Source organism: Biomphalaria glabrata, chromosome 5 (genome assembly GCF_947242115.1).
Source record: "Biomphalaria glabrata chromosome 5, xgBioGlab47.1, whole genome shotgun sequence".
Lineage (NCBI taxonomy): Eukaryota > Metazoa > Mollusca > Gastropoda > Planorbidae > Biomphalaria > Biomphalaria glabrata.
The window spans coordinates 20133718-20149024 of NC_074715.1; the positions used below are offsets into that span (position 1 = coordinate 20133718).

A 15307-nucleotide genomic window follows, 5' to 3' on the forward strand; every position below is an offset into this window, starting at 1 on the left:
TATAATGGAATGCGTCTGACCCTCATAAAAAAGCAGTTATTTATTGTACAAGTTTTGGACGTTAAATGAAGATTATTAGGCAGTGGGCGATATTCTAACTCAATACTAACATAATGTCAGTCAGAGGAGCGACTACACAGCTACACGACTACACAGCTACACGACTACACAGCCAGATTGTACACAATGCACATATAAGAATGAGTTGTTTTTGTTCTTTTCCAAGTGTTTAGTTTCTATTCAGTTATCTAATTTCGCGCTTACAAATTATTTAATAAGCAAACAGGGTCTTTAATATTTCTTAGATTTCTAAACACCAATCTATCACTTTTTAAAACGATAATGATGGGTATGTCTATAACTAAATTCTAAATCTAATACAAACAGACACAAAAATCTTGTACTGTGATGTCAGGGTCTTAATTATATATATATACGCTGCTGCTTGCTGCTTGTCTCTCTTGGTTGGTGTGTTTCTTGACTTGGCTCGTTAGGGTGTATGAATCCTCAATAACACTTAACAATACTTGCTTATTTACTCACATACGAACAGTTACCACTAGATAGCCTACACATCAACTCCAACTCCAAATCTCCAAGAATATAACAATATTTTAATATCCAATATTGCTCAAGTAAATATTAATAAACAAACACCAGTCCAGGAACATAATACAACTTATAAATACATAAATGCATAAATACCAGTCCAGGAAGTAAACGTCCAACCTTCCTGGACCGGGAGCAAGACCTTACTGACTAACACATTCTCTCGCACATTCAACGAAGACTTAATCACTCAGTTCACAACACGTGCAACACTTCGCATTCATAACAAGGGGATATAACAATCATACCAAAATATCAAACTAACATTCATTCTCGCCATACCTCTCCCTGACATGTGAGTCTCAAATGTCCCTGGCCTAAGTGACTATGGCATCCAATGTCCCCACGTTTAGTCATTTTCTGTTGCCATAATGAACACGGCATTGCCACCGTCCATTACATGACCTCAACGAAATGCGCGTGCAGGGAGGCACTTCCACCCACAGAGAGTGACCTCTTAGAGACAGACACAGACAGAAAAAAAAGTTCAAAGTTGAATGTAGTGATTTCCTTCATTGCGCTATTTCCGTGTAAACACTTCATAAAAAGAACAGCAAACAAATTAATTTATGAACACAAAAGTTTTGAAACTTCAACATTCTATATACTTGTTGACGTGAAGTGTTTTCCAAATGAAGCAACAGCTATGGATTGATTTGTAGTTGTAATTGGTTAATAAGACATTTAATAAGACATTTAATAAGACATTAATAAGACATTTCAGCGAATCTTCTGTTTTCTGACTAACTAAACGAAACCTGACAATGAGTACACCATAGAACTAATGCAATAAAATAAATGATACACACTTTCATCAATATACCAAACAACTTTAGCAGACATTAAAATCATATAAAAGGATTTCTTTAGCGGAGGTAAAAATATTTCATGACGAGCTCTGGACTGTCTACTCGATGGTCCCTGGCTCAAGATCGTCTCCTCTTTATCCTCCGTCGTCCTGTGGGAGGTAATGGATACAGTGTGATAATCTTCCTTTCTGAACTAATATGTTACAAACAGGGCGTCTCGACTGACTCTAACTTGGTTATGTACCTTCTTACAGTGTATACAAACACAGGTCTTTACTAGATAAATCTCGAATAGAAACTTCAGGTCTATTTACAGTGTATACAAACACAGGTCTTTACTAGATCAATCTCGAATAGAAACTTCAGGTCTATTTACAGTGTATACAAACACAGGTCTTTACTAGATCAATCTCGAATAGAAACTTCAGGTCTATTTACAGTGTATACAAACACAGGTCTTTACTAGATCAATCTCGAATAGAAACTTCAGGTCTATTTCAAATAATATAAGTATTGTCTAGGGACTTTAGACTCTAGACCTTGCAAGACGTCAAGAGTTATAAATTATTCATCATCATTTCGTTACTAGTTGAAAACTTTACTTTAACTGTTACACAGACGGAGGGGTTTATTTCACAGTAAATAAATAGTGTATAAGTTGCAATATTTTATGGTTCTGTAAAACAAAATTACTTAAACGTTTCTAATTGAAACACAACAATGGTTCTGTAAAACACAACAATGGTTCTGTAAAACACAACAATGGTTCTGTAAAACACAACAATGGTTCTGTAAAACACAACAATGGTTCTGTAAAACACAACAATGGTTCTGTAAAACACAACAATGGTTCTGTAAAACACAACAATGGTTCTGTAAAACACAACAATGGTTCTGTAAAACACAACAATGGTTCTGTAAAACACAACAATGGTTCTGTAAAACACAACAATGGTTCTGTAAAACACAACAATGGTTCTGTAAAACACAACAATGGTTCTGTAAAACACAACAATGGTTCTGTAAAACACAACAATGGTTCTGTAAAACACAACAATGGTTCTGTAAAACACAACAATGGTTCTGTAAAACACAACAATGGTTCTGTAAAACACAACAATGGTTCTGTAAAACACAACAATGGTTCTGTAAAACACAACAATGGTTCTGTAAAACACAACAATGGTTCTGTAAAACACAACAATGGTTCTGTAAAACACAACAATGGTTCTGTAAAACACAACAATGGTTCTGTAAAACACAACAATGGTTCTGTAAAACACAACAATGGTTCTGTAAAACACAACAATGGTTCTGTAAAACACAACAATGGTTCTGTAAAACACAACAATGGTTCTGTAAAACAAAAAAGAAAATATAAAGTCGAGATTTGAGACGTAGAAGATGCTGAGAGATTAAACTCGTGATGATTTGAAGAGCTCTGTAATACACTAAACATTTGGAATGCCGCCAATAGAGGAAGCACGGGCTGTGTACTGGATACATTGAAGTTTTACCAAGTGTGAAAGTATAAGGGGGATACTCTTTCATTGTGGTATAGACAGCGACTGCTTTGTTACAGCCAGTAGTACATTATCTTATTAGAAAACTGTTTAAATAAGAAACAACAGGTATCGGCCGTTCATAAAAAATGCAAATAGGCGGTCTGGTCACTGCCTGGAAATGTTCAGAAATAGAAAATTCTATTAGTCAGGTCATGAATCTAATTACAGAAGCTGGCTGTGGGAGGCCCCCAAGTTTGTTAGTCTGGCCAAGGGAGGTAAGAGGCCTTCAAGTTTGTTAGTCTTGATGTGTTTGTGCATGGAGTAGCGTCACGAAGATTGCGTGTTTGAAAGATTTGTATCAACAATTTTCTCTTTAATGGCCAAGAAAGCTTGAAAACATTGTCTGTTGATTTAGCTTAACGCTATGATCTGACTATCTGTTATTAGATCGCTAATATCTACCTATCTTTTTACTAGTCAAAATACCGACGTATTACAAAGCTTATATCAACCAATGCTTATATCAACCAAAGCTTATATTAACTCAGGGGGAACAAATGTGTACACGTTATTTTTTCCTACCCATTCTTGACTCAAGATGAAACTTTGCACAATTATTTATTTTAACCAACACGACAGGAATCAATTAAAACAAGGTTACAAAGACAGTTTGTGTGGAAAAACAAACTTAAAATCGGCCCCCGAAGTGGTCCACCCATACAGGCTTAAATATTTTCAGAAAGAACATCCGAATGAAATTATATCAAAGACAAATGAGAGATAAGAATGGAGACAGAAGGTCGACAGATCTTGTGTAGTGCCCCAACTGTCCAGCAGATCAAAGGATAGGTGCAAGTGAATGCAAAGTTAGATGTGAACCTGGCCTAACTAGTTCCCCTTTCAGACCTTGTGGTCTATAGGGCAGATGATGTAAGGTTCATCTGTTTTTGTGGCCTACGGTTAACGAGGGTGTCATTTAGCCAGCACAACGACCAACCGCCTTTACTTTTCCCCAACTAATGTCAGGTACCCATTAGAGCTGGGTGGACTCAGAGGCACCCAAGGATTCCGAAGTTGAAAATCCCAGTCTTCACCAGGATTCGAACCCGGGATCCCCGGTTCGGAAGCCAAGAGCTTTACCGCTCAGCCACCGCGCCTATCCTGGTCTAACTGAAGTAATTTGATGTAATTGTTTTGAAAAGTCTCAATCTCTTATTCGGATCATTAAATAGTTTCATTTTGTGTTTCCATACTTTTTTAAAGAAAATGCAGTTTACAAGAATACTATTCGTTTTAAATTAGGTTTAACTTATAATGCATACTAGTGAGCTTTTTCTCTTAAAAAAAAAATTGCTTGCATAAGTGATTTAAAAAATTAGATTTTTCCCTTTCAGAAAAAAAAAAGTAGCCGTTGCATCAGAACTTTGAATAGTCTAAAATATTGTGATGTTGGATTTTCACTATCTTTCTAGTTTACGAGATCTAAACGGGACGGACGGACAGACGGACAGACATTTCACACAAAACTAATAGCGTCTTTTCCCCTTTCGGGGGCCGCTAAAAATAACCAATTAGTCAATTAATTAATTATTATGTTTGATACCATAAAGGGAAGTTAATCATTCACTATTAAGTGATATGGTTAAATATATGAGGTTTTGTTTCCCTTATGAATCTTACATGTTATTTCTGCAACACCCATTCTCGGATCAAGTTGAAACTTTTACACTATTATCTATTTTACCTAGAAAAACATGAATCAATTAAAAAAAAAATAAGTCAATTAATTATTGGTAATTGATAATTTTGTTTGATATGAAAAAAGGTAAATAAATTCTTCATTATTTAGTGATATAGTTAGAAATGTGGAGTTCTTTCATTTAGAAAAGCTTTTTACAAAATATTTTTATATTTTGCTTGTTCTGCTTCTATGCGTTCTCATTATTATGTTTGAGGGGTCAGCCTAACAGTCCAGTATCAAAGCTGAACACTGTAGTACTGTCCAGATTTAGCAACCCTCCATATGGTGTTTCATGTAAAGAGCAATTTTTATTGACAACCTTATTTTTTTTCCAACTACATCTTGATGTCAGAATATTTCAACATTTAATCGACAATCTTACCCGACATTGCGAAATATTTAGTCGCAATAATACCGTTTAGAACTGTTTCAGACTAAAAGATAAGAGGAACCAATACACCGAGGGTCATCAAAGTTGGTTAGCTACTATCAGAGAAGGTAAATAGAGAAGCTATTATGAAATAGGGGAAATGCGCAGCTTCAAACTAAGAAACTAAACCTATATTGATCTTATTAGAGTCTGAATATAAAGTCAATCTTTTAGAACATTGTATTACTCATTGTTAAGAAACTATTTCCTCTGTGACATTTTTTTCTCAAGCATAATCTGATCAGAACTTCTTTGTGTACTGCAAAAACAAACAAACAACCTTACATTATAGAAAGCAATAATCTAAGATGGGTTCAATTCTAGTAAGTCAAAAACTTTCCTTTTCTGGTTCACTTTCTAAGCATAAATATGAAAGATTAACTTTTTATATATTTATAGCATTTTGTTTCAAGATCTTTTAAATATTTTCTTTTCTGTCTCAGCCAAATTACTAATAGAGTGTTCATAGTCCAAAATGTAAAGGCACTCTATTGAGTTACTGATATTGGTCTTTTCAGTGACGCTATGAAGTGTTAATTTAAGATTCTTAAAAGCTGGATATCTGCTACTGTTAGAAGTAGTGACCCGATCTTAAACTAACAAATTGAAACTTTTAAATAGATATAAAGTAACCAGTTTCAAGTATATATAAATACAGAGGAACTTTTGTTACTATAATGACTTGTATGGTAGTCTACGATTGTAACAAAAAGAGTCAATACGAAAGAAGAAAAATGAATAAATCTCAAAACGTAACCAACATTAGTGCCAAGCAAAAAACTTTCAAAACATTCATTACTTATGTTCAGATAAAACTGAAGTTTGTTTCGTTAAACACGCGTCTTCGTGGTGTTTTAGTCAGTCAGTGTGTACACTAGTGGAATCTCTTATGTTTTGTTGTGTGGAGGACTGCTTACAGCCTTGAGACACTCAACAGACTTAACTCGAGTTTATCTCTTTTACAACCTGGTAGTCTTCTTATGGATTTGAGTTCAACTCCCCATCCCCCCCCCCCCCAGGTAGTGAAGCTGTTTATGACACTCAGCAACTGGTCCAAATTGAAATACATGCAATCTTTTGACAATATACTAAGACATCTGGCATGTCACATGTCATATGGTGTAATACATTTGTCATATCTCTCTCTCTCTGTGACATTTTACGTCTCGAGAGACGATCTTTTCCCTTTGCAACTTCTTGTGTGACTAAAGAGGCCAATCCTTGATACTCAGCTGCGATCGCAGGTTGGGCATATCTAATCACCAGGCGCCGTTGCATTTTCACCCTTCTTTCTGCTTCTGTTGTGTATGACATCTGCAATCTGTGACCCTTCCTTTATGCTCTCTCTCCATGTGGATCTGTCCAGTGCCACCTCTTCCCAGTTGCCAGTGTCGATTTTGAAGAGCTTCATGTCGCGTTTGCATACATCCGTATAACGTAAAAGTGGGTGACCAGCGGTTCTCCTGCCTTCTATTAGATCGCCATACAGGACGTCCTGTGGAATTCAACCTACTGGCATATGGTGTAATACATTTGTCATATGGTGTAATACATTTGTCATATGGTGTAATATATGTGTCATATGGTGTAATACATTTGTCATATGGTGTAATATATGTGTCATATGGTGTAATATATGTGTCATATGGTGTAATACATTTGTCATATGGTGTAATATATGTGTCATATGGTGTAATATATGTGTCATATGGTGTAATATATGTGTCATATGGTGTAATACATGTGTCATATGGTGTAATACATTTGTCATATGGTGTAATACATTTGTCATATGGTGTAACGTGGGAAGCGTGGTCGAGAGGCTAAACACGTTTGTAGTTGGCTTGGCTACCTATGAAGGTTGCTCGAAGTTCGACACCCGACTCGGGCAGAGTTGTGTTTACTGAAAACCTAAAGGCAGCACGGAAAACCTTCTCCCAGATACACCCCTCCCCCACTGGTCCACAAATGAGATTAGACCACAGCGCTCTGAGCATGCTATAAGCATGAAAGTAGCGCTATATAAACGCTATGATATTATTTATATATATTCAATATGCCTGTGCGTAGCCGGATTTGCGATAGTATAAGACTGTGCGGCCTTCCCATTAAACAAAAATATATTTATTTATATTTATATTTTAACTACCACAAACAACTTATTAAATATATAAAAAAATACATTAAAGTACTATATTACTTATTTCGTATACATTTCTTTACTTTGATATGTCTAAATAGTATTAAATGCATTTATAGTACAGTTAGAAGAGGATATAAACCTCCACAAATCTCCTTCCCCAGGCCTCCACTTACTAAACTCGGGCACTGCATCTGTCAAGAAATGTAATACGTATCCTGTAAGTCAAGGAGTCTCACCAAACTAAGCTTTGTTTGCCGCTACCTATTTTTCATTGTCTAGTCATCGTGAAAGAAAGTTTGGGTCTCTATGTATTCAGCTTTTAGAACCGTTGTTTTCTTCAAGTTTGGGTCTCTATGTATTCAGCTTTTAGAACCGTTGTTTTCTTCAAGTTTGGGTCTCTATGTATTCAGCTTTTAGAACCGTGGTTTTCTTTAAGTTGCTCTCATCTAAGACAAAGTGACAAGAAAGATAACCCAATGATTGGTTGAAGAGTTGCCTCTTAATGTTCATCTATCATCTTAGTGACTAAAATCGATACTGAAGGACATATATTATAATGTAGAATAGTCGGCCCTTTCAAGAACGGCGATTTCCTTAACATAAATGTAAATTTAATAATTTTTATTTTAAGAGAACCGTAATAACATTATTTTATTTCAAAATAATAGAAATATTATCTAATACTGGGTTTTATTGTGCTACATATCAAAACTCTGTAACTCTACAAACTGGATAGCAGTGCACATACAAAGTAAAATATAAAATGAAAGAAAACTCCGCACTAACAACTATATCTCTCAATAATGTAGAAGCTAACTCCATTACTCGATGCACAACAAAAAAAAAATACCAATAATTTATTAACTAATTGGTTGATGTTATTTATTAATTGGTGTTTTAATTGGTACAATGGATAATTACTCAAAGTTTCAATTTGATCCGAGAATGAGTGTGGGAGAATTAATGTGTACAAACTTTTTTCCAGACAGACGGATAGACAGAGTGACTTCATATAAGCTATATCTCATTTATATCTCATTTATAAGCTTACTTAAGTACGACCTTATTTCCATGTATCTTAAGTTATTTAATATCTTTATAATCACAATCCTATAAGACGCAATGCATAGATGCAGTTACAAGAGAAAAACAATGATGATGTGGCCAGAACAACGACCAATTGCCTTTACTATTTGCCAACTAATGTTAAATACCCAAAACATCAAGATGGACTCAAGGAAGCCTTATAATTCCGAAATTCAAAACACCAGTCTTCAGCGTGATTCGAACCCGAGACTCCTTCGTCTGTAGGCCAAGCCCTTTAACTCAACAACCACTCCTCTAAACTTTTCTGTGCTAATATTTATTTCACTTCTGACAAACAATGTTAATGTGCGATCGTCACGTTGAGTTCCAGACAGCTAGTCCTACTAAATCGTGTGGGTGTATTATATTCTACACACACACACACACAGAGACACAGAGACACAGACACACACACAAACACACACATATATACTGTATTCCTCACTAATCTTCGGACTCGAAGACAAGCCTTATGTATATATACAGGTCTTTTTTGTGACACGTACCGGCACCTTTATGAATGTGGGGAAAACAATTATTACTTTCTAGTATTTTAACGTATATTATTAATTTATTAATTGTTAAAAGTTAGGCAATCAATCACTGCATACCGGCACTTATTTTTTTTTACAAAAAAGCACTGTATATATATGTGGAAATACAAGTGTCATAGGATGCAGTAATTTAAACAAAATACAACTCACTTTCTTCTTCTTCTTCTTCTTAAACTGTCTGGTAGAGTTGAGCCTTCGGCTCTTGGAACTCTAGGCCAGCAAAAGTGAACAAGAGCTCCCTTTCACCAACCTGAATGAGAACAGTGTACACTGTTCTGTCTGACGGGTGGGTCAGACTCGCGGAAAGAGACCGCGTACACTAAGACCCCCGTCATTTTCCTTTTCTATACCAGGCTAACTGTGCGGTACACGCCATTTATGTAACGGCCCCTTAAGGAACAGCGCCTGGATTGTGACAAGGTTGTGGGAGCTTTTTTACAACTCCGCGCAGTGCAATGAGGATGCTCTCGCACCCCACACGGGAGTCTTGTTTTGCTACCCTTTAGCCTAATCGTTTCCTCTTACGATCGTTTCCACCCGGGCGCCACTATGAGGCAGGGTAGCATGCCCGGGACAACTCACTTTAAAACTACAAGAAAAATGTAAATGAAACTTAGTGTGATTATTAAAGTTCATTCATATTGGAGATTTCCAACTACATAGCGAGCCGGGTTACAACATTTTTATTCATGGTCATGTGATAGAAGAACTCTACTGCGAGGGGAATTAGTCGAGACCCTATCAGACGATGGTAGAATGCAAGAGGAGTAGAGAGTATCCTTATCTTCATGACGTAATTAGTGACAATTGTTTGTTCAGACGGATTCATTAGCTGGCTGGTAGGAAATGCCTCACTGAGAACACAATGCGATAAGATCAAACTAAAAAAAAAGTTATTGATTTTTTGTGTTTTGATGAAGATAGAACATTCTTTTCGTTTGTAAACAAACAGTTTTGTTATAAATAGACACCTGTTATAGTACACTAATACCATGTAGTTCATCCATTTCTTTTCTTTGAATGAAATATGCACATTCACTAGAGGAACTTGAGATCAATTTTGATTATACTTTTGGTGATTTGATTGTCAACATTTCTCCTTTTCTAATATTTCGAGTTTATTCCTACAAAAGTATAAATAGGATTACACAAACATAAGCTTGAATTGATCAGTAAGTTTTCATCAATAAATCTTCCTTTACAATAAACATGCAGCTTTTTAGAAAATTTGATTTCTAACTAGTCTTAAACCAAATAATGTAACAGTGTATTGTACATATATTTGGTAGTCTTTATAACTATATCTGGTTATTTCTGATTTTTACAAAGCTTATATCATCCCTGTCTGTCTGGTAAAAGTGTACACGTAATTCTCGGATCAAGTTGAATCCTTGCACAATTATTTATTGGCATAGACAAGACATGAAACAATTAAAAAAAATTACCAATGAGTCAATTAAATTATTTTGTTTGATACCAACAAAGGAACCTAATCCTTCAGTATTCAAAGATATGGCTAAATGTGTTGGGTTTGGTCTCTTTATATAATTGTTAACGCTCCTTCTCCCGCACGCATTCTTCGATCACATTGAAACTATAAACAGTTTTTAATTGTACCAAACAAAAAAAGAATCAATAAAATAAAACAAGTAGACAATTAATTATTGGTCATTAATTATTTTGTTATCGAATAAGGGAAATAACGTGTACATTATTGATAGATATAATTTTAAGGTCAGAGTTCTTCGCCTTTAGATAAAGATTTTTTGTTTGTTTGCTTGTATGTCTTCTAATGAACACCCGTGTCCTGCAAGTCTCATCATCAAAGGGTTACATCATCATCAAAGGGTTACATCATCATCAAAGGGTTACATCATCATCAAAGGGTTACATCATCATCAAATGGTTACATCATCATCAAAGGGTTACATCATCATCAAAGGGTTACACCATCATCAAAGGGTTACATCATCATCAAAGGGTTACACCATCATCAAAGGGTTACATCATCATCAAAGGGTTACATCATCATCAAAGGGTTACATCATCATCAAAGGGTTACATAATCATCAAAGGGTTACATCATCATCAAAGGGTTACATCATCATCAAAGGGTTACACCATCATCAAAGGGTTACATCATCATCAAAGGGTTACATCATCATCAAAGGGTTACACCATCATCAAAGGGTTACATCATCATCAAAGGGTTACATCATCATCAAAGGGTTACATCATCATCAAAGGGTTACATCAACAAAATCTCCGACATTTGAGATCAGCGATTCCTCACGTCTACACCAAAACGTTTTCCCAAGCGAAAGGAGAACTCGCTGTGTACATCCAGGTCTCAGTACTGCTATTTCAACGGACTAAATCATGGGTACCGAGTTACTCAAAGCAGTGGTTAGAAAATCTCTTGAGCTCCCTTCGACTGAGACTTAAATAGTGCTATCACAGCTTGAAGACTCCAAGTCTTTAGAATCATGTTTTTGTTTTCTTCTTATTAGGTTTGGATCTCTGTCCTACTAGAACTAAGGACCACATTGACGTAATCCCTGATCTCCACATACAACCACTGTGGTTGAGAAAATGGAGCGGCAGACCAGTCCATGAAGCGCATAGCATGAGTTGGATGGAAGTTGGTGTGGTGGATAGGGGTTGGTGTGGTGGATAGAGGTTGGTGTGGTGGATAGAGGTTGGTGTGGTGGATAGAGGTTGGTGTGGTGGATAGAGGTTGGTGTGGTGGATAGAGGTTGGTGTGGTGGATAGGGGTTGGTGTGGTGGATAGAGGTTGGTGTGGTGAATAGAGGTTGGTGTGGTGGATAGAGGTTGTACTGGTGGATAGGGGTTGGTGTGGTGAATAGGGGTTGGTGTGGTGGATAGAGGCAGGTGTGGTGGATAGAGGTTGGTGTGGTGGATAGGGGTTGGTGTGGTGGATAGGGGTTGGTGTGGTGGATAGGGGTTGGTGTGGTGGATAGAGGTTGGTGTGGTGGATAGAGGTTGTACTGGTGGATAGAGGTTGGTGTGGTGGATAGGGGTTGGTGTGGTGGATAGGGATTGGTGTGGTGGATAGAGGTTGGTGTGGTGGATAGGGGTTGGTGTGGTGGATAGGGGTTGGTGTGGTGGATAGAGGTTGGTGTGGTGGATAGAGGTTGGTGTGGTGGATAGGGGTTGGTGTGGTGGATAGGGGTTGGTGTGGTGGATAGGGGTTGGTGTGGTGGATAGAGGTTGGTGTGGTGGATAGAGGTTGGTGTGGTGGATAGGGGTTGGTGTGGTGGATAGAGGTTGGTGTGGTGGATAGAGGTTGGTGTGGTGGATAGGGGTTGGTGTGGTGGATAGAGGTTGGTGTGGTGGATAGAGGTTGGTGTGGTGGATAGAGGTTGGTGTGGTGGATAGGGTTTGGTACTGGTGGATTTCGAACGAGGATAATACCGAAAGGTGATTAAAAATGTTTGAGCCGGGGAGGGGGGAACATGAACGACATTAAGTCTCTGGGCAATATAAAATGTAGTCAGTCCTACTAATGTCAACAATTCACAACTGCAGAGACTGGACTCAATTAAATAATGTTTTAAGTACAAAAATGACATTTAGTTGATAAGACTAAACATGAACTCGGTACCTTGAAACACAGAGAAGTTAGGACAATGGTATCTGAATATATTCGGCTAGACAAAATATGGTTTTAATAAACATACAAAATGCTTGGAGCTGGAAACTTATTGACATGACTTACTTAAAACTTTGTCACGATGATGGAATAGCTCGTCGATAAGTAACAAATAGTAATAACTATACATACATCATTTTTATATCTGTAACTTTGTGTAGCACAGTTCTATAGTTTAGTTCTTCATCGAAATGAAATCAACAACATTAGTTAAATATTTACGTCACAACTTATGGAAACTCACGTAAGCCAAGTTGTTATTGTTGACTCATGTTATAACCAAAATTTTTGTAATTGTTAAAAATGATAATACACTACTATAATCATTGGGTTTTGTAATTATTATTATTAGCTATTATTTTAAATGACCAAATTTTAGGCACCCTAAGGTTAATGTGTTATGAACAGATCATTCTTTAAGTATGTTGATATAGATCTACTGATTTCCCTGTCCTTTAGATAGCACTAAAGTCATTGTGTCAGGTGTTCTGGACATACAGCTGGAGAAATGAAATAAAATGTGAATGTCTTGTCAAGTAAAGACTAAAACAATAACGACTAATAGTAAGACTTCCATTTACTAAACCAATGCAAGGGAGATAACACATTCCAAATTACGAGATGACAAAAAACAAAACGAAAACAAAAAACGATAAACTAATGACAAGAGGTTAACACGAGACTCACAGCTAGCAACATTTAGCCAACATTTCTCCCTGCGACGCCTTCCCGGCAGAAGAAAAAGTACAAAGTAATGGAAACATAGACAATAAATGATTTCTCAGTGAAGTTTCGATCGAAAGATACAATGTTTTGGGTTTTGTGTGTGACCTATCACCAAGGTGCCAACCAGCTCCACTGATTATGTCTCTTTATTGCAGTCCACCATTAGTATGTTGTGTGTTATTTCATTCCTCTGAATTGGCGACAAACATCTGACATTTAGATGACATTTTGTTTGTCTGTTTCAGTTTGCTGGCTTTGCTACCTACACTTGGGCCTTCGGTGAGCTCCTCTGCAAAGGTGTACACTACCTTCAGAATGTTTCATCTGTTTGTTCTGTTCTGACCTTGACAGCCATGAGCATGGAAAGGTGAGTCCAATTAAATTATATGAAAGATAAGTCTAAACAAGTAAAATTTCATTACATACAAGACTCATTTCAGAAAGGCAGTTGCTATATCAGTCATGAAAGTACTATGTTTGGAATATAATTCGCACATAAATATCACTCAATATAATATACAATGTTCCTATTCCAATCGATTTAATATAATAATAATAGCAATAAAACATAAAAAAAAATACTTAAAACAAAACAAAACTTATACGAAGTGTAATTGTATCAATTAGTTTGAATCAGTCATGTAATTAAGTTTGTAATAACAATGATATATTTGTTTTAACGCTGTCATTGACAGAAAGTTTATTTGAAAAAAACTCTAATAATAATAATAAAATAGCCATAACAATGACCAACCGCTTTTATTTGTTTCCAACTAGTGTTAGGTACTCATTAGACCTGGTCCCGAAATAACAAATCCCAGTCTTCACCATTTAGGTTTATAAAAATAAAATAGGGGCTTTTAAAAAGTGCATATGTGTGTGTGTTTTTTGTTTTTTTTTTTGGGGGGGGGAGAGGAATGTATAATTCGGTTTGTAGAGATGGGTTATTGTAAATAATGTGTGTCTCTAGATGTAGATCAACAGCTGACAAAATAAAAGAAAAATGTGTAAAGTGTGGACTATATGGCGAATAATGATGTTTCTTTTTCCCAACTTTTCACTGGGAAGTGTCAAGATGTTCAGATTTATGGATCAAAACTTCTCAACTCTACGTATAAAAGATGTGCGAAAGAAATGAAGCAGAACGAGGCAATAAACAGGGCCGGCCTAAGGAATAATAATAATAATAATAATAATCTTTATTATCCGTAAGGAAATTTGTCTTACAATTTGTGCATTACACCAAACAAAAAACATTATAACTATAAGAAACCAGGATGCAGCCTAGAGTCTCTGGTAGGTTCCTCGCACAGGACAACAAATGGTGATAGTTGAAGTACATTACGTTAATCATAAGTTGCGTACTTTGAGTTTTTCGCTGTTTTTGTTTTTTTTTTCATTAATTTTCTATTACATTTGGAACCAGCAAGTTCACTTTGCCTAGGGCCTCCAACTATTTAAGGCGGGCAATAAGCCGCGCAAATCTATTAGTAGAGCCCATTTCAACTGTCCTACTATTTCTCGTGGTCTGTAGAGCGTTTAAAAGAACTATAGCACTATAAAACAAGCCAAATAAAAAAAATACTTAAAAAAACAAACTAAGCTTGTTTAAAGGAATAACCTCACATTTTAAATCATTATCTCTCAATACTGTAATAATTATTTCTCTTTTTTAGATCAAATAAAACTTATTAATTAACCATATTTAATAAACTATTTGGTCTTTTGATTGATTCATGGGTTGTTTTTGACAATTAATAATTGTGCAAATTGGTAACTTGATCCATGAATGGGAAGTGGGAGAAATAACGTGTTCAAAATGTATTTGTAACAGACGGACAGACAGAATGAGCTGATGTAAGCTTTGTAATAATGATTTTGATGAATCGCGAAGCAAACAACCCTCACCTACGAGGAAGGATTTTGTTCTTCTTGTGACGTACTAGACATGTCAAAGGGGAGACAACCTTGTTACTCATTAGTAGCCCTTGACTTCAGCCCATTGTAGTGTCACACACAGTACTCCGAAAC

At 36.2% G+C, this 15307-nt stretch overlaps 1 protein-coding gene across 2 annotated transcripts in view; it reads left to right on the forward strand.

The window, feature by feature from the left end:
• Positions 1-15307, forward strand: part of LOC106065568 (somatostatin receptor type 2-like) — a 129357-nt gene that overhangs the window by 31748 nt on the left and 82302 nt on the right. For both annotated transcript variants that reach the window (XM_056028359.1, XM_056028357.1), the window contains exon 4: positions 13522-13643. In XM_056028359.1, the coding sequence (XP_055884334.1) occupies positions 13522-13643 (122 nt within the window). The remainder of the gene's footprint in view (positions 1-13521; positions 13644-15307) is intronic.